General features: G+C 59.7%; 1 protein-coding gene across 1 annotated transcript in view; it reads left to right on the top strand.

Moving 5' to 3' along the window:
* The window catches only part of ABCA13 (ATP binding cassette subfamily A member 13), a 233,896-nt gene that overhangs the window by 79,224 nt on the left and 134,601 nt on the right, over nucleotides 1–20,071 (top strand). The window contains exons 24-32 of the mRNA XM_077861791.1: nucleotides 478–641; nucleotides 881–960; nucleotides 1,513–1,634; nucleotides 5,272–5,466; nucleotides 7,804–7,977; nucleotides 8,728–8,905; nucleotides 12,059–12,198; nucleotides 15,167–15,280; nucleotides 16,368–16,458. Coding sequence (XP_077717917.1) covers nucleotides 478–641; nucleotides 881–960; nucleotides 1,513–1,634; nucleotides 5,272–5,466; nucleotides 7,804–7,977; nucleotides 8,728–8,905; nucleotides 12,059–12,198; nucleotides 15,167–15,280; nucleotides 16,368–16,458 — 1,258 coding nt within the window. The remainder of the gene's footprint in view (nucleotides 1–477; nucleotides 642–880; nucleotides 961–1,512; nucleotides 1,635–5,271; nucleotides 5,467–7,803; nucleotides 7,978–8,727; nucleotides 8,906–12,058; nucleotides 12,199–15,166; nucleotides 15,281–16,367; nucleotides 16,459–20,071) is intronic.

The following is a 20,071-nucleotide window of genomic DNA, read 5'->3' as shown; positions in this document are numbered from 1 at the left end:
AGGGAGTCCAGACGTGGAGCTCGTGGACTTGGTCGGCCCGGGCCTCTGACCGCGTCCCCGGGTCCCGGCCGCGTTTACCCCCTGAGGGCTGCAGTGTCCCCGCGGAGCACGGGGTGCGCGGCCCTGTGCGGCTCCCGCAGGCTCAGACCTGCAGCCTCAGCCCGACCCGCCTGCGGCCGCACCCACGGCTGCGAGGACGGCCTCCGGGCAGCGGAGTCCCCTCGCGGGGTGTGTGTCTCCGCGGTCTCCGCGTGGCCCCGCGAGTCACAGCCTCCTTTGCGAGGGAAGCTCCTGGTGGTTTCGAGGGAAAGCGTCAGAAGCCACGTTTGGCAGGAATACTCTGTTACGTGTCGACGTACCTCGGACGCCTTCCTCCCGGGCCGGCCGCCCCGGGTGTGCTGAGCGCCGGCCGAGCGCCAGGAGACGGGACGGGAGCCCCACGAGCACACGCTCTGACTGGACCTTCTGTTTCTCTAGGAAATACGGACGATGTGGTCCTCGCCCCCTCGGCTGAGCTGTGAGAGCCTGGGCCGGAACCTGTCCGCCTCCCTGCGGCGTCTCAGGGGCGGCCTGGAGCCCGCGGCCGGCCGGGGCTGTGAGTGCCCGTCGCCGCTGCTCGCGGCTCAGCGGCTCGTGCCCACGTACGTACGGGCCGGGGCCGTCTGTTCTAGGTGACCTTTCCACATTCCTGGGAAGCCGCTTATGAGGCATCGTCGCCGCCGGGGCTCCGGGGACCCTGCTGGAGTTGGGGAGGCCGTGGGCGCCGGCACCCGGAGGGCAGTGGGAGATGTGGGCTGGGTGATTCCCTGGGGGCTCCCGCTCACCCCCGCTTCTGCTGCTCCGTGTCACTCGCGTCAGCTCTGGCTTCCTGCTGTTGTAGGTTGGCCCACGGCTTCCAGAGGGCCTGGCGGGCTCGGCATCCCGGGCTGACCTTCCTGAGCAACGTCACGGCGGCCGAGGGTAAGGCGGCTCCTCCGGGTCCGCGTCGTCACCCAGGGCGGGCGCCCCTGCAGACGTGGGCCATCGGCAGAGACCGTGTGGAGGGGAAGTCGTGCTACGGGACGGCGAGTTCGGGCTCAGGGGAGCCCGGGGACGTCCTGGCACCCCCGAGCGGGAGGGAGCTTCCTGTCCGCCGAGCCGACGGTTCTCAGCGCCCGTGATGTGCCCACACGCTTGTGCAGGGCGTTTGGGAAACTCCCTACCTGATCCTCCGCTTGGTAGAAAGAGCGGGATAAGGCCTGCAGGCGCCGGCCTCCGTGCCCGGGAAGCAGGCCTCTCCGGGGCAGATCCCTCGGGGCGCGGGGCTCCGGGAGTGTGGTCGACGGTCGGGGAGCCGCACGGCCCGGGCGTGTGTTTTGGGGTGAACAGCCTCGCTCCTTGGAGGGAGGGCACGTCTCTGTCCAGCGTCACCCCGGGCTGGTGATCCTAGCCAGGCTGCGCCGGGGACCCTTGTAGTCACAGCGGCCCGGACGTTAATTATGACGGGATCTCCTCCCTTTGATGCTTTTTCAGATGTAAAAGTCAAAGATCTGATGCAGGACACCTCCAGGCTGACCGGCGAGCTCCGCTCCTCCATCCACATCTCCGACGACACTATCCACAGAATCCTAGAGGCCGGTGTCTCGGGTCCGCAGGTGTGGGCCGCCGTGCCTCTGCCCCCTCCCGGCCAGCCTGGTGCCGTGGGCCGCGTCCCCGGCCCCTGTCATCGTCTGCGGGGCGGTCGGTGGCTGCGGGCGGGAAGGAAGGGGAGGCGTCCCTGTCATGCCAGGACCTTGGCATCTCTAATGTCACGGCATTGTCTTTTTGGGGCTGGAAAGGGTAACTCGGCAATGATGTTTACTCTCGCTGGTCCCAGCCCACATGCACGGCACCCCGGGGGCCTGCCGGCTTACGTGGGGTTTGCAGAATTCTCAACAACACGCAAACCCGTGTGCCGTCCGGGGGCGTGTGGAGGGAGGCTCATCGTGTCAGCGGTCGGGCGGTGAGCTGCGTCCTGTCACCGCGGTGGCGACGAGGCCAGTGCACCCGGGCGGGGGGTGCACGAGCCGCCCGATGCCGCCCGTCGTTTGTGTGCAGAGGCTGGAAGAGCGAGTCCACGTCTCCGGGCTGCAGTCGCCTGAGCCTGAGCTCGAGCTTTTCTGAGGGGCCTCTCAAGCGCTTGCGGTTGGCATTTGACTTTCTGCTCTGAGAACCTTCCAGAAGCCGTGACGACGGCTCTCAAGTGAAGGTGTTTATTGGCAGCCAGCGGGGCCCCAGTGACATTTAATCTCACGTTGATTTTGGTTAAGCGGGGTCCCGGGCAAGCCCTCCGGGTACATTGGTTTTATTTATTTATTTATTTATTTATTTATTTATTTATTTACTTATTTTAAATTATTTATTTATTATTTATTGTGCATCGGCTACAGGCGCGCAGTTGAGGGTTGGCGGCGCCCCCGTGTCCCGTCTGTCGTGTTTCCATAGTGCTTGCAGCGTCTCAGACTCTCACAATTGTTACACACGCCTGTGAGCCGTGGTTACGGTTCGCTGTGAGCGCAGGTGGTGGTTAGCGGTTTGGAGCGATAAAGTAGTTTTAATTTTTTATTTTAATTTTTTAAAAAAGATTATTTATTCATGAGAGACTCAGAAAGAGAGGCAGAGACCCAGGCAGAGGGAGACGCAGGCTCCGTGCAGGGAGCCCGATGTGGGACTCGATCCCGAGACCCTGGGGTCATGCCCTGGGCCGAAGGCAGATGCTCCACCGCTGAGCCGCCCGGGAGTCCCAATAAAGTACTTTTTAATCCAGAAATATATTTTAAGTGACGTCCTGCTGTTGCACACTTAGTAGGCCGCAGCACGGACATGAGCCTTCCGTCCCCGGGAAAGCAGAAGCTTCAGCTGACTCGTGTTACCGCGACTCTGGCTTTGGCGCAGCGCTTTGGGACGGAGCCTGCTGCCCCCCGACGCCCCGTCCTTCAGAATAACCTGCGTTAGGGCAGAGTGGGCAGAGCCAGGAAACCGGAACTCAAGCGATGGCATCAGTCGTCTGTGGCGAGTCGCGCCGTTGTCCTCCCGGGAAGCTGCCGGAGGCGGTTCCCGAACACCTGGCCCGCGTGGGGTCGGACCCGAGGTGCAGCCGGGCGCCTGGTGGGGAAGCAGGGTTAGGGTCCCTGTGGCTCCCGCATGGGAGCAGAGGCTGGCGGCGCCCGGCAGCCAGCAGGTGTCACCGGTGCTCCACGCCACAGGCCGTCCCACCCGTCCCACCTGGCGCCCTTGCTGTCCAGACCCTGGGTGTCCAGACCCCAGGGCGGGGTGGTGGTGGGAGGAGGGGGGGAGACTTCCTGCGACTCCACTAGGCTTCGCTCGCTACATGAATCCCCAGACCCGCCGGTGTCCCCAGGTCCTTGGGATGGCTCTGCGTCGGGGACTGGGCAGCGCTGGGGGGCCCGGTACTTTCTGGGCCGCCCGGCTCCCGGCAGCGCCGTGGCCGCGACCTCCACGTCCTCTTCCCTGGGCTCGTCGGTCCTGCCCCGAGCCAGGGTGCGGATTTGTCACATCAGGTTCATAGGTGGCCACAGGGAATGTGTGTCAGGGGCACGAGGGCCCTGGACAGACCCGGACAGACGGCAGCAGCCCTCATTCATTCATTCATTCATTCATTCACTGGAAACCTCCCTTTCCGCCAGGTGCCCTTCCTGAAGCGCTAAGGGATTGGGGTGGGGGGCAGAGGGCAGGCGGGGGCGGCTCAGCAGGGAGAGTGGGTGCGGGCCCAGCGCCCTCGGCCTCCCCTGGAGCCTCTGTCCCTCCTGAGGGTCCTCGTGCCAGTGGCGCGTCGTCACCAGTGCAGTGAGGCCGAGCTGGCCGTCTGCGTCCGGTTGGGAGGCCGCCGACTGGCACCTCGTGTTCGGTCAAACACCAGCGTCACTGCTGTCGTGAACGTGTTCCTGAGGGCAGATGAACGTCTACGTCCAAGGTCGGTGTGCTAAGACCACCATGTGGGTGGGCCTTGTCCAATCAGTTGACGGTTGTAAGGGGAAAGCCTTTGACCCCAGGAGGAGAGGAGTCTGCCCCCAGCTCCCGCGGCAGTTCTTCCATCTGCAGCCCCTGCCCAGCCCATCCCATGGGTCTGGGGCTCACACCGCTGAGCACCTGGGCCGAGTCCTTAAAACACCCCCACACACAGATACCCGGTGTCTCCCGTTCCTTCCTGACTTCCCTGGGCTCCTTAGGTGTCACAGGAAGGCCCCTGATAAGTCAACGGCGGCGTCTCTTCCCAGGGGTCTTCTTGGCCCCAGCGGGTTGCCCGATTCTGTGCGTCCCGGCGTCCACACCACCGGGAAGTCCGTCCGTGAGACTCTGCCCCGTGCCTATCCCGCTGCGCAGGCCGCTAGTGGACGGCCGCCCCCGCGCAGGGACACGGCAGATGCGCTCCCTGTGGCGGGTACAGGGGTACGCGGGTCCACAGGGTCCACAGGGTCCACAGGTCCATGGGATCTGCGGGTTCCAGGGGTTCATGGGTTCATGGGTCCACAGGTCCTGGGGTCTGGGGGGGGGTCAAAGGGTCCATGGGTCTGCAGGTCCAAGGATCCATGGGGTCCAGGGGTGCATGGGGTCAGGGGGTCCGGGGGTCCAGGAGCCCACGGGGTCCAGGGTGGGCCAGCAGCGGTGCTGGGCAGCCCGGGTCCCTCCTGAGCGGCGGGCTGTTTGTTTTAAAAACCGTGACCAGGCAGCCCCGGGGGCACAGCGGTTTAGTGCCGCCTGCAGCCCAGGGTGTGACCCCAGGGTCCTGGGATCGAGTCCCACGTCGGGCTCCCTGCATGGAGCCTGTGTCTCCCTCTGCCTGTGTCTCTGCCTCTCTCTCTCTGTGTCTCTATGAATAAATAAATAAAATCTAAGAAAAAAAAAAAAACAAGCAAAAACCGTGACCACCTGTGAGCTGGTCTCCCCTGAAAGATGAGGGAGGAAGGGAGGCGGAGGTCGGAGGCGGAGGCCTCACGGGGCAGGGTCAGCGGCCGGGTGGGGCCGCGGTGCAGGGGGGAGGCTGGAGGGTCACACGGGGCGTCTGTGCACGTGGCGGGAACGTCCCCACTCAAACCGTGAGGACCCAACAGAGGTTGGGGCTCCATGTATCTGTGGGTAAATCCTCAGGCCTTGGGGGAGGGGGGCGAGCGCAGAGGCTCTGTGCCGGGGCGGCCGGGTGCTGGGGGGTGGGGGTTGTGTGCCAGGGAGGAGTCGGGGCTCCTCGCTGGGGGCTCTGGGCCGGTTGCGCCCCCTGACCTCCTGCTCCGACAGGTGCTCCCCGGTGCCCTGGCGCTGGCTCTGTCTGGGAGGTGCGACGCCGACATCCTGCGCCCACTGCTGGCGTTTCCCGAGGACCCCACGTCTGCGCGGGCGGCCAGGGAGCTGTGTGGCCTGCCCGGGCCCCGGGCCTACGCGCTTGTCGTGTCCCTGACTCAGAACCTGGACCTGCGGAGGCTCATTTACAAAGTAAGGGGGTGACTGCTGGGGGGGCCTGGCTCGGCGCACGGCGCCCCTCGGCACTGACCTGTCCCCGGCGGGGGCGGCAGGTGCGGGTCCCCAGCTGACCTCCGGGTCTCGTGCTTGCTGGTTCTGGGGTGGTGCCCGGGATGCAAGCGCTCAAGTCGCCGTCCGGGCCCTCCCAACCCCCGGTCCTGGAATCGGGCCCCTTGGGACACTTGACACCACACGGTGACAGTCGGTGTGGTCAGTGCGAGGAACAGCCCCACCTAAACCCTGGGGCCGGGTTCCCGCCCCTTTAAGGGCCCTTCCGAGGGCACCACTGGGGCAGCGGATTCCTGTGGCCGGGCCAGCACCCTGGCCGAGGCGGGAGCCGCTCCCACCGTCCGTGGCCCTGGTGCCCAGGAACCAGCTCACACCTGCCCCCACACTCCTGCTCGCAGTGGGGCGAGGGGAGGGGGCTCTGAGACATCCCAGGACAGTGTGTGGGACGGGGATGACAATGGGTGGGGAGCACGGCCGACCCGGGGCGCCCTCACCCTGCACTGAACCCCCCACCCCCGTGGGCAGGGAGCACGGCCGACCCGGGGCGCCCTCACCCCTCACCGACTGCTTTCTGGGCTCCACCTCTTCTTGTCCTCTGTCCCCACTGAGTCTGGGAGTCGCCCCCACCCGTAGGGACAGGCCTGGGTCCTCGAGTCCCCCAGGGGTGGTTTGCTGACGCCTGGGCTGCTCAGAGATGCCACAGGTGTGTCAGGGCGGCGAGGGGACTCTGGGTGCCCGGCCCGGAGGACAGCTGTGGAGGCTGGAGCTGGGGGCTTCGATCCCAACCCCATCTCCTCTGTGGTCTCCCTCCCGTGGGTCCGTGAGGGTCACACACGCACACGTTCTGAGATCGAATGCTAATTAATGTCAGATCGCGTGCACGTAAAAGTCTGTAAGGAGGAGGGAAGCTCCCCTGAGGGTCCCCCCTGTGCAAGGCCACCCTTCCCAGGAAGCTGGATGGACACCGCCGCTGACGTGTGCGTGGTTTGGTCCCACGTTCGTTGCGCCCCAAGTCTGCCGCGGCCCCAATGCCAGTGTCTTGGGGCCCGCAGATGCTCTCAGGGGCCCCCGACTTGAGATCGGTGCTTCCAGACAGGAACCCTGAGGAGTGAGCGAGAGGAGGTGTGGGTTGGGGCCAGGCTCCCAGGCAGAAGGAGGAGGGCGCCGCTGACCGCGCGTGTCCTGGGCCGGAGCCTCGGGTGCCTGGCTGTCGGAAGCCGAGGGGACCCGGTTCTGCGGGAGGGGAGGTGGGGGGAAGTCCAGCCTGGGTGGAATGCGGGGCCCCGCACACCCACTCGCCCGCCCGAACCCCCTGCTCCCCGACACCGGGGCAGGACCCATGAGGCTGCCAGTGCTGTGGCCCCATCCGTCGTCTCTGGCACACAGGCGCCCGGACGCCTCCCCTGCAGGCCGCGGCGACGACGGCCGGTAGACACGGGCTCCCGCCTGCCAGCGAGCCTGGGCTGAGCCCGGCCGGGGGTTGGGGGGTGGAGGAGCAGTGGCCTCCGGCCCGCAGGTCAGCGTGCAGCCGCCGCCGCCGAGGCGCAGGTGCAGACGCTGATGAGCAGAAGCAGGTGGCAGTGACAGGGCCTCGGCCTGGGTCCCAAAGCCCAAAAAATTCAGTGTGCAAATGAACGTGGACGGAGGAGGCCCCCGTGGTTCCCTCCTTCCCGTGGAAAGAGGCCGCGGCTCCTCATTCATCCATTTACCCAACAAACCCCGCGTCGCGGCGCTGCTCCCCGAGGCCTGCAGCTCCTAAGGCACGTGTCCCCGCCCCCCGGGACCCGGACAGCGCAGAGGGCCGGGTCGGTGGTGGCGCGGAGGCTTCCAGGGGCGCTGCTGTCCCTAGGGCCCGTGGACTCCGACATGAGGCTCCTTGCCGAGCTCGCGTCTACTCGTCCACGAAGCAGGCGGCCACGTGTCCAGATGAGGACCGAACCGCGCGGTTCTAGCGGTACGTGGAGGCGGTTCCCCCCTAAGGACGGCCGCCTCTGCACCCTCCTAAATGTCCGCGGTTTAGGCGCCTCCAAGGTCAAGAGAAATATGTTGAAAACGGTTTGAATTTCTCACGAGAGACCGCATCCAGGCCCGGCGTGCGCTGGGATGTGCGGGTGCAGCCTAGCATGCGCCAGGGAGCCGAGCCAGGTGTGGCATGAGGAGGACCTTTCTATGGCAAAGCGAAGTCCTCTCCCTCGTTCCAGAGAGAATGAGGTCACGTAGCCGGGCCGCCCGTGCTCCAGCAAGCTCTGGACCCTCCAAAGTGCCACGTCGGTTATCTGGTGTCGTGTTTTCTGCTTTGAGGTTCTGATGCCGTTGGAAGTCCGCCGTGCGCTCGGCGCTCTGTTGGACGTGGTCTCCAGGCTCAGCCAGCTGCTCCCCAAAGCAGGCCACATCCTGGAGCAGCTCCCCGAGTTCCTCCGCACGTATAAAGTCACCACCTTGCTGGACGTGCCCGACGTGCCCGACTTTGACCAGGTGGGTGTGTGTTCGGGGCGCCCGGGGCATTACTCCGATTTGCTGCGTCTTTGCATTTGTTTATCTCTTTCTTCACATCTAAAGTCCGCGTGCGGCAACATACAGGGGCGGGAGTGCCTTCTGTGGCCCCGCGGGGCCGGGCATCCCCCGGAGGCTTCGCTGAGCCGCGTCCACCCATGGGTGCTCACGCATCATCCGTGAAGTCGGGAGTCACCGCACCGACTCCGCACGAACAAGATTCCGAGGGCCCATTTATCTCAATTCCGGGGGTGAAGCGCTTTCAAAAACCTTGGGGCGTGTATTTACATATAAATAATTGGTTCACAAATTGCAAGTCGTTTGCGGCCGATGCAAACAGAGACTTGAATGCGGTCAGTGGCGTGACGCGAGCCCTTGCTGGCCGCCGTCCGCCGGGACGGGTGCGTGCGGGGAGCGGATGCGCAGGACAGTGCCGGGCCAGGCGGGACAGGGCTGTGCTCACCGCCGTCACGTCCTGCGGTGACGGGGCAGGAGACAGCCCAGGAGACCGCTGGGTAGTCGGAGGGAGTGTTCATCCCGCGCGGGACGGTCGGGGATGCGCTGGGCGCCTGCGTGCGCAGAGGCCCCACCGCGTGACAGGCCGCGCGTGCCCAGGTCGGAGGAGCCCGCAGCAGAGGTTGCACGCGGGGCCGCGGTGAGCATCTGGTGCGTCCTTCCCCTCGGAGGTCGGAGCCCCTGTTCATATGCCCTCTGTCTTCCTCCTGCTCTCAGGCTCCGCAGCAGGGTCGGGGCGGGAGCGCAGCCTTCGGTTCTTTCCAGTTCGTGGTGAAGCAGGTTTGCCAGGAGCCAGCGTCGTTCTTCAGCGGCTCCAACTCCTTCATGAACCTGCCTCAAGTTACCGAGCTCCTGGGCGGGGACAAGGAGAAGTTCAACATTCCTGAGGACGCAAGTAAGACGGCGGTTGTTTGCCTCTGATCCGGTTACTTAGGGTCTCGGCCCTTAGCGCTGCTCTGTGCTGAACGTTCTGGGGGAAGGTGGGGGCTCACCGGCCAGACGAGATTGCGTGTGCGTGTGCGGGGGTGGGGGACGCTGAGCCGTCCACACCCAGGCCCCCCAGCACGTTCCAGGCCTTCCTACCTAGAACGTGTCCCCCTGATGTGGGGCAGGAGGCCACCTACCCATCCACCACTCTTGCCCCTGAGCTCCACAGATTTGGGGGAAGCCACATGCATTTCCCCAGTTGCAGGACATAGCGGGTTTGCAGGGGAGCCCAGGCCCCTCCCCGGTGCAGGAGAGCCGGGGTCCCAGACGCACTGGGGCCTCAGGAGTGTCCAACTCTGGGGCTTCCGGTCTTTTTATTTTTTATTTTTATTTTTTTATTTTTTATAAATTTTTATTTATTTATGATAGTCACACAGAGAGAGAGAGGCAGAGACACAGGCAGAGGGAGAAGCAGGCTCCATGCACTGGGAGCCCGAAGTGGGTTCGATCCCGGGTCTCCAGGATCACGCCCTGGGCTGAAGGCAGGCGCCAAACCGCTGAGCCACCCAGGGATCCCGGCTTCCGGTATTTTTAATAGTGGTTTTTATTGCATTGCTCAGCCAGGGAAATCTTCTTTTTGATAAACTCCAAGTCAGCTGGTTAGGACCTTCCTTATACCTCCAGGATTCCTTTACGTCGCCTGTGGAGCCAGCCTGGGCCCGGCGTCCGCCATATACCCATGAGCTCTGTCCACAGGTCAAGGTGTGCCGTCCAGCGGTGGCCGTGTTAGCATTCTGGCCACCACCTGCCCCCGTGTATGAGATGCTCCCCATCAGTTATCAGTTATGCATTATAGGTTTATATCGCTTTACTTAACGTACGAAATAGATGTTTGAATTGATGCTTACATACAGCGAGCCTGGGATGGAGAGCGTGTCTGTGGGACTGGGAAGAGGAGGAGAGTGGTGGTTTGTGGAACTGGAGGTGTAGGGTGGGGAGCCCCATGGCAGCACCCTCACAGCTACTTCACAGACAGTGTGCACCAGTGCGCTCACCAGCTAATGGACCATTGGGACACCTGCCAAATATAACATGATTTGGCAGCAGAAACACGTTAATGTTATTAATATTTGATAATTTGTTGTCTACCTCTCAATTCTCATTTCTTCTTTTTTTTCTTGCATTTGGGTTTCCTGAGGATTTTTACTTGCTTATCAAATCTAATCATCCAGCCATTCCTCTACCCATCCATTGATCCATCTGTCTACCCTTCCATCATCCATCCATCCACTCATGTATCCATCCATCTATCCACCCGCCCTATCATCTATCCATTCTTCTGTTCACTTACCTATCGTCCATCTATTCTTCTATCCATCCATCTACCTCCCCATCCATCCACCACCATCCATCCATCCATCCACTGATCCATCCATCCCCACCTCTCAATCCATCCATCCATCCATCCATCCACCTCCCCACCTCCCCATCCATCCCTCCATCCATCCATCCATCCATCCATCCATCCATCCATCCATCTCCCTATTCATCTGTCCATCCATCCCTCCATCCCTCCATCCATTCACCTTTCCATCCATCCATCCATCCATCCATCCATCCATCCACCCATCCATCCACCCATCCACCCATCTACCCATCCATCCATTTATCCATCCACTCAACCATTCATCCATCCAGTCATTCAGCTACCATGGAGGACCAGTCTTTCTTGTTTTTTTCATACATCGTAATTCAAATGACTGTCACATTAACCATGGACAATATTAGTACCCTCCTTTTCTACATGACATACTAGAAGCTCAGAGAAGGCTAAGTGACTTACCTAAGGTCACTCAGCTCTCAAGTGACCGATGTCAAGAGTCTTGGTTTCAGATTTCTTGTTCTGTACATCTATATGTTTATGTCTTTTCTGAAATGGAAATCATTACTGTTTCAATTATGCTGATAATTTAAACTGTGACTTTAAAAAAATATTAGTAAGATCAGCTTTTAGACATGATGGTTTAAAATTCATTGTGTAGTTATGCTCCTAATTTATATCTCAGGAGTTTCTATCAATTTTATTGCAGTTGATTAAAAATTCAACTATTGTTGAATAAAAAGAGCTGGTCTTTTTCCTTTTCAAATGGAGAATTTGGGAAGATGAAATTAACAGTGGGAATAATCACGAAGGCACTATTCATATCTTGGACGTCAGGAATCCTGGTATCAAAGCTAAGATATATTCATCGTAAATATAAATACTCGACTTCAGGGGTGAAAGCCCCAGTTCTGCTGAAGTATTATTCACCACAAGCTTAACACCTTATAATATTTTGGGGTATCTGGGAGGCTCAGTCAGTTGAGTGTCCGACTTTTCATCTCAGCTCAGGTCCTGATCTCAGGGTCGTGAGTTCGAGGCCCGTGTTGGGCTCCACACTGAGCATGGGGGCTACATAAAAATCAAAACACGCACAAACCTCATAATATTTGGTTAACAACCCTTATGCTGGTGGAGGATCTACCTCCAGTAGGTACCTATTGGGTTAGGTCAGTCGAGTAAACCTTCAGTTAAAACCAATCAGCACACAGCAACGTGGAAGCCATCCTGAGGGAGAAAGTGTCAGAGTGGAAATAAGGCAATTTATATCACAAGCAGTAAGGTCAACACTGCTTCGTAGGTGCAGGGAAGAAAATTCAGGAGCGATGTATAAAGCTAATTTCATAGGAAAAACCCGATTCTGTTCTCAATGCTGTAAGTGTTGACAGTTTTCTAGATTAAAGTTCAGGTACATTTCTGCTCCTATTTGCCGGTGCCTTTGTCAGTGCTCATATTGCTGAGTGTGTCAAGGTCACGCTGTCCTCTCTTTCCAATGACTGAAATGACCACGGTATCTTGAAATTTCTTATGAGACGGGAGCCACTAAAGCCAGCAACAGGAAAGATCACTCTCATATTTACTGCCCAAATTCAGAATCGTGGCATGAAAAATAGATCTCAGTGTGTTTCACCCGTTGTAAAGTGCGACGCCATATGGATATGCAAGGAAGCGTCGCTCTTAGTCTGGGCATCCCGTATCCTGACTCTTTCTTATTTTTATTTTTTTTTCTAATTACCCCAGCACCTTTTTGCTTGAACCTCTATCAGGAAATTCTACAGTCTCCAAATGGTGCTTTGGTGTGGTCCTTCCTCAAGCCTATATTACACGGGAAAATACTGTACACACCAAACACTCCAGAGATTAACAAGGTCATCCAGAAGGTAAGTCTGGGGGTTCTGGGGTGGCTCAGGCGGTTAAGCGCATGACTCTTGATTTTGGCTCAGGTCGCGGTCTCAGGGTCATGGGATGGAGCCCTGCGTCGGGCTCTGCGCTCAGCCGGGAGTCTGCTGAAGGATTCTCTCTCTCTCTCTTTTAGTAAATAAATAAGTCTTAAAAAAAAAAAAAAAAAAAGGTAAGTCCGAATGACCAAGGATCTTACTGACCGTACCCACAATGCTGGGAAGCGGTCTTCAAAGGCTCGTAACGATGCACGTGTGTTCGTGTGCAGATCGCGGCTCTTGGTGGCCTTTGCCTGCTCCTGCTGTTCTGTGGGGCGGGTCCCGCTCCTAAAGGACACTTGGTGACAGGGGTGTTGTGTGGAGCAGCCTCTGCCGTGAGGACGATTACACAGAAGCCCGGTCCCCGTGGGTCCAGGAGAATGTGGAGGATGAGGGCTGGTCTCTGACTCGACGCATCTGGAGGTTAAGGATGCGTCAGAGCCGATGTGTTTGTAGTCGACGTTTCCAGGTTGATAGTGAGGCTTTGTCAGCTTCACTCCGGGGAGGAGGCGAGATCAGCTTCCTGGGAACGGCCCTGGGGTCACACAGTTCTGCTGGTCCTTCCTTCCGGGCCTTATGTGGCGCCCACCCCCAGGCACTGCAAGACTGGTGATTATTCATACTTGCATGTCCTTGTCCTTTTGAGCAGATTGTGCTGTAATCTGTGTTTTGTTTCCGAGTCGGGCGGTGGCTTGTAAGGAAGCTCCCAGGCACCTTTCAAGGCCCTCAGGGGGATGGACATGCAGTCGGGAGGACCCTGGGTTCTCCTGAGGACACGCGTGTAAGCTTCAAGTGGTCCTGACTGGAAAAGGAAAAGGATAGTGCTGGCGTGTGGTCGCGTGAGCCATTGCGTTAGTTTGTTTTGCTCCAAGCGGCTCTTGCATGACCCCAGGTTGTGACTTGGCTCGGGAGCTGCATGTAGCTCCCTGCCTTCTGCATGTCGTCAGTGACTTCGGTCTTTGTCTTGAAAATGTTACTTTGGAGGGATAGTTGCTGAATCTGGGTCTAGAGAGCCACCGGGAGCTCGTCCTCCCAGAGCTACGCTCGTAACAGGCCTGGGCACACACCGGAGCCCCGGGACGCCCTTCCTCATTAAGCTTTCAGGGGTTCTGGGTGTTCCGGGGATTTCATAGAACGTGACCGTATCACAGCTCCCTTGTAAATTCCAATTTTAAAACTAAGGGGGTGTCCGGCTGGCTCGGTTGAAAAGGGCATCCGACCCTTGATCTCGGGGTCCTGAGTTCGAGTCCCACGTCCGGTGTCGAGATTTCTTAAATCAAAGGGGAAATGTTTTCAGTGTTCTGTGGTTCAAAGAAGCCACTGCCTTGCAAATAAGAGTGAATTAAATGATAGGGCGCCGGGTGGCTCAGTGGGTGAGCGTCTGTCTTCGGCTCAGGTCGTGATCCCGGGGTCCTGGGATTGAGTCCCACGTCGGGGACTCAATGGGGCTTCTGCGTCTCCCTCTCCATCTGCTGCCCCCCCCCGACTTGTATGCTCTCTCTCTGCCAATAAATACATAAAATCTTAAAAAAAAGGGGAAATATTAAGCCCCGGGTTTCTTGTTTTGTTATGTGCTAACCCTCGTGTCGTGTTTGGCGGCTGCTTTTAAACACTTGCCAGTCATTCGACATCCGAAGGATCTCAATACGGTGTCAGGTCCTTGCTTCCCTCGTTTTCAGCTTGTGATTTCCTGGCTCTTTGTGGGGAGAGTGGTGCGAGGTGCACCCTGGGCGCCCTGGCTCGGGGACACAGCCCTCCTCCCTGGGGTTCTGGGGCTGGGGTCGCCCGGATGGCATTCTGCGGCTTAAACACGGTCCGCTGGGCATGTCCTAGGGATTTTCCATATTTGGTAGCTTTGTTTCCTAATACTATTAAATTCAACTGTTAGTTTTAATTTTTAGACCATTTTTTTCTATCAAGTATCGATGATTATTATTTTAAAAGAATCATCTCTGATTATTCTGAGTATCTGAATTCATACAATATTAATATTTCAATGTCCCCTGCTATTTTAGTTTGTATTAGATCATTTAAAATTGGAACGAGCGGAGATTTGTAGATCTTGCTGTGTATTTAGGAAAGCAGCCCATGTACTTATTGGTTTTCTTTTTATCCAAGTCAGTTGTTTTTTTTTGTTGTTGTTATTTTAAGTCTTAAAAAAATCTATTTCAGTAACGTGTACACCCAATGTTGGGCTCAAACTCAAAACCGCGGGCCTGAGCCACCCAGATGTCCTTGAAGTCATTTAAAAAAAAGTAAAAAAAATAAAAATAAATAAATAAAATGTTATTTATTCACAAGAGACACAGAGAGAGGCAGAGACACAGGCAGAGGGAGCAGCAGGCTCCATGCCGGGAGCCCGACGCGGGACTTGATCCCGGGACCCCGGGTCACGCCTGGGCAAAGGCAGGCGCTCCACCCTGAGCCTCCTGAGCCCCCCAGGCGCTCCTCTGTTTATGGATTTAAGATCCTTTAACGGTTCCCCTTTGGTTGCCTCAGTCCCAGCTCCCAGCCCCCGCAGAGGTGCGTGCCGTAGGGATGCTGCCGTTGGGTTTCACGGAGCCAAGGCGTGGATGTTAGCCGAGTGTGTATTTTTAGGAGGATGTGTGGGTGTGCAGCACTGCTCGTAGCCGCCGTGTGCTGGGGACCTTGCTGCTCCCGGGAGCTCAGCCCCAGGGGACGGTGGGAGGCAGCCGATGGTCTGGGGACTCGCCTCGGAGGCCGGGACACGGGTGGGTCACCCGGCCCTGGGGAGGTTCACGGCTGCGGGCGGCAGTGGCGGATCGTGGCCCCGCTGGCTGGTGCAGCCGCAGCTGTCTCCCCGCGTCCCCGTACAGCCCCGAAGCACCCCCCTCCCCGCCCCCCAGGGCCACAGGCCTGGAGTCACACCCGCCAACGCTTGGTTTTGCAGGCAAATCACACCTTCCACTTCGTGGACAAGCTCACGACCTTGGCAGAAACACTGTTGAAGATTTCCAGCATCTTTCAGAGCGGCGGCAGCGGCCAGATGCTTAGCCAGCTGCAGGTGAGGGGGGGCACCCGCGGGGGAGGACGAGCTGGGAAGCAAGCGCTGCCCATCGGGGATGCCCATTGGGGGCTGTTGGTGGGCAGAGGCGGCGACCCGGCATGGAGCACGTGGGGCCGGTGAGGGGAGCCAGGCTTGCTCTGCACCACAGGCCGCTGTCGCGAGCACGACGGATGGTCTACCAGTGGCTGCTCGTTCTTCAAGTGGCATAAGCGGGGGCACGATTGTGTCCTTGTGTCTTCTGAGGGGTGTGTGGGCTTGTCCCCCGGGGTCTGTTAAGGGCTGGGCTTTGGCTCCCTGACCTCGTGGGCCAACACCCTAATGTGCCCCTGACTTGGGGCGTGGGGCCTATGCTGGCCTCCCCGGCACCCAACGACCGTGGACTCAGGACTCACGCAAGCAGGCCACGGAATAGCCGGGCTGAGCATGTGCCCATCCGCCCCCTGGGGCCTGCCAGTGGGCACCATGCCCGTGCGTGCTCGTCTGGCCTGATTCCTGTGCTCCCAATGTGCTCCCGACAGGCAGGTGAAGGCCGGCCCGACGGGCTCTCGTTCCCGGTCTGGCTGCACAGCGCTGTGTGGTCTGGGACTGGTCCTCCCCCCACCCCGCCTCAGGCCGGGACTCTGGCCGCACCAGGAGCCAACAGCCAGTCGCCAGCTGTAAAGCAGTCGGGCTGGGCCCCGGAGACCCTGCTGGGTGCGCAGGGGAGGCTGCGGTGTCCGGGTCCTCCTGCGGGTGGATGCTGCGACTGGGCTCGGTGACGTGCCGCGCCGTGCGGGCAGCAGGCGAGGGAGCAGGGCCGTGCGGACCAGCGAGCCCTGGGTGCAGCGGGGGAGGCCGGACGGGGGGAGTGGGGCCGCAGCCCTGCTGTGGGTGACTCACTGTCCCTTCGCCCCCTGGCACGGCCGGGGCTGCCGGCACCCAGGCCGACCCAGGGCGTTCCAAGCCCCCGGGCCCGTCCTGGAGCGGAGGGCCGGCGTTGCTGGTTCTCAGAGCGGCCCCCACAGTGCGAGCGAGACCTTGGGTAGAGCAGGTGTTTCCCGTTCGAGGAAAGGCGGTGGTCTCTATGCCGGGCTTCTCTCTTTAGGAAGCCCTGAGGAACAAGTTCGTCCGCAGCTTTGTGGAGAGCCAGCTGCACCTTGACCTAGACGCGCTGAGCGGGAAGCTTCAGACATATGGTGAGTGTGCGGGTGCGGGTGCAGGTGGGAGGGGGGCCCGCCCCCGGGCAGCCCTCGTCCTGCCTCCCCGTTTCCGAGTGATGTTGGCTGCGCTCCTCCTCTCGGGCTTCTGGAGGCTCGTCCGCAAGGCTGGGTACGCCCTGAGGTGGCTCGTACCCGGGGTTTTCTGATTTATCATTGAGTCAGGGCTTGTGCAGCAAGGGACTGGCCGAAACGGCAGCTTCTGATGTGAGGGCAGGAGTCACGGAGCCTGCACGTAAGCTCCGGAGCAAGTGAGTGGCCCTGAGTTTACAGTCGATTGAAAGCTGCTACGTCGGCTTGCAGATTCGTAGCTCGGGTTAGAAAGCTCTGGGAGCCCGCCACGCTCACGCCGCGCATCCGTAGTGAGGGCACGGACTCATCTAGAGGTCGAGCAACCGTGTACTGAGCTCGCAGGACAGTCGGGGTCTGGGCCGGGACCTGGAGACCCACTGGCCGTCCAGCAGGGCGCACATGGCCGTGTGGGGGCTGCGTGGGGGCCGTGTGGGGGCCATGTGGGGGCTGCGTGGGGGCGAAGGCACCCTGACAGGATCGAGGCTTGTGAGGTGCCCCCCGGGCCTGTGCTCAGGGGCCCAGCCCAGTCGGGGGCTAAATGGGAGTAAAGGAGGGTCCCCGGGGGCGGGGGAAGCGTGGGAGGGCATCTCTACAGCTCTGTGGCTGAGCAGCGGAGGGGCTGGTGGTGCCCGTGGCTCCACCAACCCCCCTCCCCCCAGCAGGAGGCTTGCAGGGGCTCGGAGGCTTGTGGGGGGCTTGCGGGGGCTTGCAGGGGCTCATCGGGGCTCACGGGGGCCTTGCAGGGGCTGGGGGGGCTTGTGAGGGCTCGAGGGCTCATGGGGAGCTCAGGGGGGCTTGTGGGGGCTTGTGGGGAGTTCATGGAAGCTCGGGGGGCCTTGGGGGCTCAGAGGGGTTTGTGGGGGCTCGCAGGGGCTCGTGGGGAGTTTGGGAGTGCTCACGGGGGCTCAGGGGGGCTCGTAGAGGCTTGGGGGGGCTTGTGGGAAGCTTGGAGGGTCTTGTGGGGGCTCGGGGAGGCTCGGGGGGGCTTGTGGGGGGCTCAGAAGGGCTTGTGGAGGGCTCGCAGGGGTTCGTGGGGAGCTCGGGAACACTCACGGGGGCTCAGGGGGGCTCGTGGAGGCTTGGGGGAGCTTGTGGGGGGCTTGGAGGGGCTTGTGGAGGGCTCAGGGGGCTTGCGGGGGTCGTGGGGAGCTTGGGGGGGCTCATGGAGCCTGGGGGGCTTGTGGGGGGCTTGGAGGGGCTTATGGGGGGCTCGCAGGGATTGGGGGTGGCAGGAGGCACCATACTTCCAGTTAGGAGAGAACCAAATGTGCTAAATTCACTCCTTTAGAAAAATTACTGGTATTTAAATGATTTCCCTTTCATTTTATCTCTTAAGTGGGCTCCAGGCCCAGTGTGGAGCCCAACATGGCACTTGAACTCAGGACCCTGAGATCCGACCTGAGTGGGTCACTTAGTGGACCGAGCCACCAGGCGCCCCAAGTTAACGACATTTAAAGATAAATGTCACCGCCTCGAGTCATTTTTCAAGTAATTAAAACGTACCCTTAAAGAGCTGATGCCGTTTCTGGACTTCCTGGAGCCGCGGTCCCTGCAGTGGATCCGGGTGTCCCGCCCGAGGCAGAGGCGCAAGTGGCCCCGCTGCTGTGAACACGCGGCCTTCCCGGGAGCTTCTACGAGGGGGGCCCAGCGGCTCACGGGAGCCCCCGTGGCTCAGTAGAGTCGCTGTCAGAGCCGAGCGATGTGTGGGATGTTCCGCTTCAGCGACAGATTTCAACGTGCGCTCCCCTCTCTCTCTCCCTCTTCTAATTTTCATTTTTTGATTGCTCTTGTCGGAGGGTCATCGGTTTTCTTAGTGTTTTTTTTTTTTTCTTAGACAAATGTTTGGCTTTAGTGATAATTCTGTGTTTTAAAAATTTTTTTTTTTAATTCTGTTTTCTATTTCATTGACTTCTGATGTTTTGCTCGCTTTTCTGTTTTTGGTTCTGTCCTTTGACTGATTTGTCTTTTTTTTTTTTTTTTTTTGTAGCTTCTTGAGCGAGATGCTTAGATCTATGATTTGCACCTTTCCCCCTGGACACACACATGCTCATGACCACACGCTCCCCCCCCGGACACGGCCTCGTGGCCCCTTGCACGTTTTGCTACGTTCCACTTTCTTAGCTTCAGTGCCGTGTAGCTGTTTTTGATCCTTGGGCCGTTTGGAAGTTGATTAGCTCACTTTCTAAATACCTGTTATTTTCCATTATTTTCCATTTATCTCCGTGTTGCCGGTTTCCAGCTGCCACGGTGGTCAGAGCACCCGCTGTCAGTGCGACTGCAGTTGTTTGGACTTATTGACACCTGACACACCCCCCCCCCCGCCCCCGCCCCATGGCTGGGGCGCCATCCTGTGTCTCCTGATTTGCTTTCTAAAGAATTTGATGTATTTACTTATTTGGGAAAGAGAGAGCACATGGGGGTGAAGGGGGAGGGTGGTTAGAGGCAGAGGGAGAAGCAGACGCCCCACGGAGCAGGGAGCCCAATGCAGGACTCGATCCCAGGACCCTGAGACCATGACCTGAGCCGCAGGCAGACGTGTCACCGCCTGAGCCCCCCGGGGCCCCTTGTCTGTCTAAACCCGAAGCAACCCACTGGCACCCCGAGTTCCCTGACTCTACGAGGCCACGGGGTTCATCTGCAAGCCGCCGGCTGTGTCTGCTTGGCAGCTTGGCCACCTGGCATCCAGGACGTGTCCCCTGCCCTGTGGTCCCACGAGGCCAGGTCTCTGCTCCGGGCTGCTCCCCGTCTCCCGAACAGCTCCGTAGGCGAAGCGGCCTCCCTCCCATGGCGGGCGACGACAGAGAAACTTCGCCAATCAAAGCCACTTTCCACTGCAAGGGGCGCCAGGGCGGCCCAGCGGCTTAGGCGGGTCTGGCTCCTGGTTTTGGCTCGGGTCACGGTCCAGGATCCTGGGGTCCAGCCTTGCATCGGGCTCCCGGGTTGGCGTGTCCTTGTCCCACTGCTCTGCGCTCACCCGCCCACTGCCCACGTGCGCTCTCACACTCTCAGGTAAATAAAATCTTAAAAAAAACCCCACTTTCCAGCATAAAGCACAGAATCATTGGGAACTGCTCCCACGGCCAAGCCGTGCCCTGCTGACTTCTCCACCACCACTCCCGAGCTCTCCTGCGGCAGCTACCGTGCGGGGGTGATGTTACTCGTCCCTGTGCCCCCAGCTGGCTACCGCCTCCCGTGTGTCTCATGTGTCTGGCTCTTGACGGCTCCCGGGGCCTGTCACCGTGCACGGGAACCTCTGCACTCAGCCTCTACCCACCGTGCTTGGGAAACAGGGGAGCGAACGCCCACGGGGCATCCGCCGTGGCTGCTGCCGCCCACAGGCACCCAGCCTTCGCGCGTGTGTGAACAGTGTCTGCAGACCCCGAGGCGTGGATGCCTCCTGGCAGTGTGCCGGGGCCCACAGAGGCACAGAGCAAACTTGGTGTACCCCCCAAAAGCATGCATCACTTTTGCTTCGGCATCTGGGGGAAAAAAGAGACATAATTTTATATAAAAACAAAAG

This window comes from Canis aureus, chromosome 21, assembly GCF_053574225.1.
Source record: "Canis aureus isolate CA01 chromosome 21, VMU_Caureus_v.1.0, whole genome shotgun sequence".
Lineage (NCBI taxonomy): Eukaryota > Metazoa > Chordata > Mammalia > Carnivora > Canidae > Canis > Canis aureus.
Note: the sequence above shows the minus strand (reverse complement) of the source record. Positions and strands in the feature narration are given on the sequence as shown.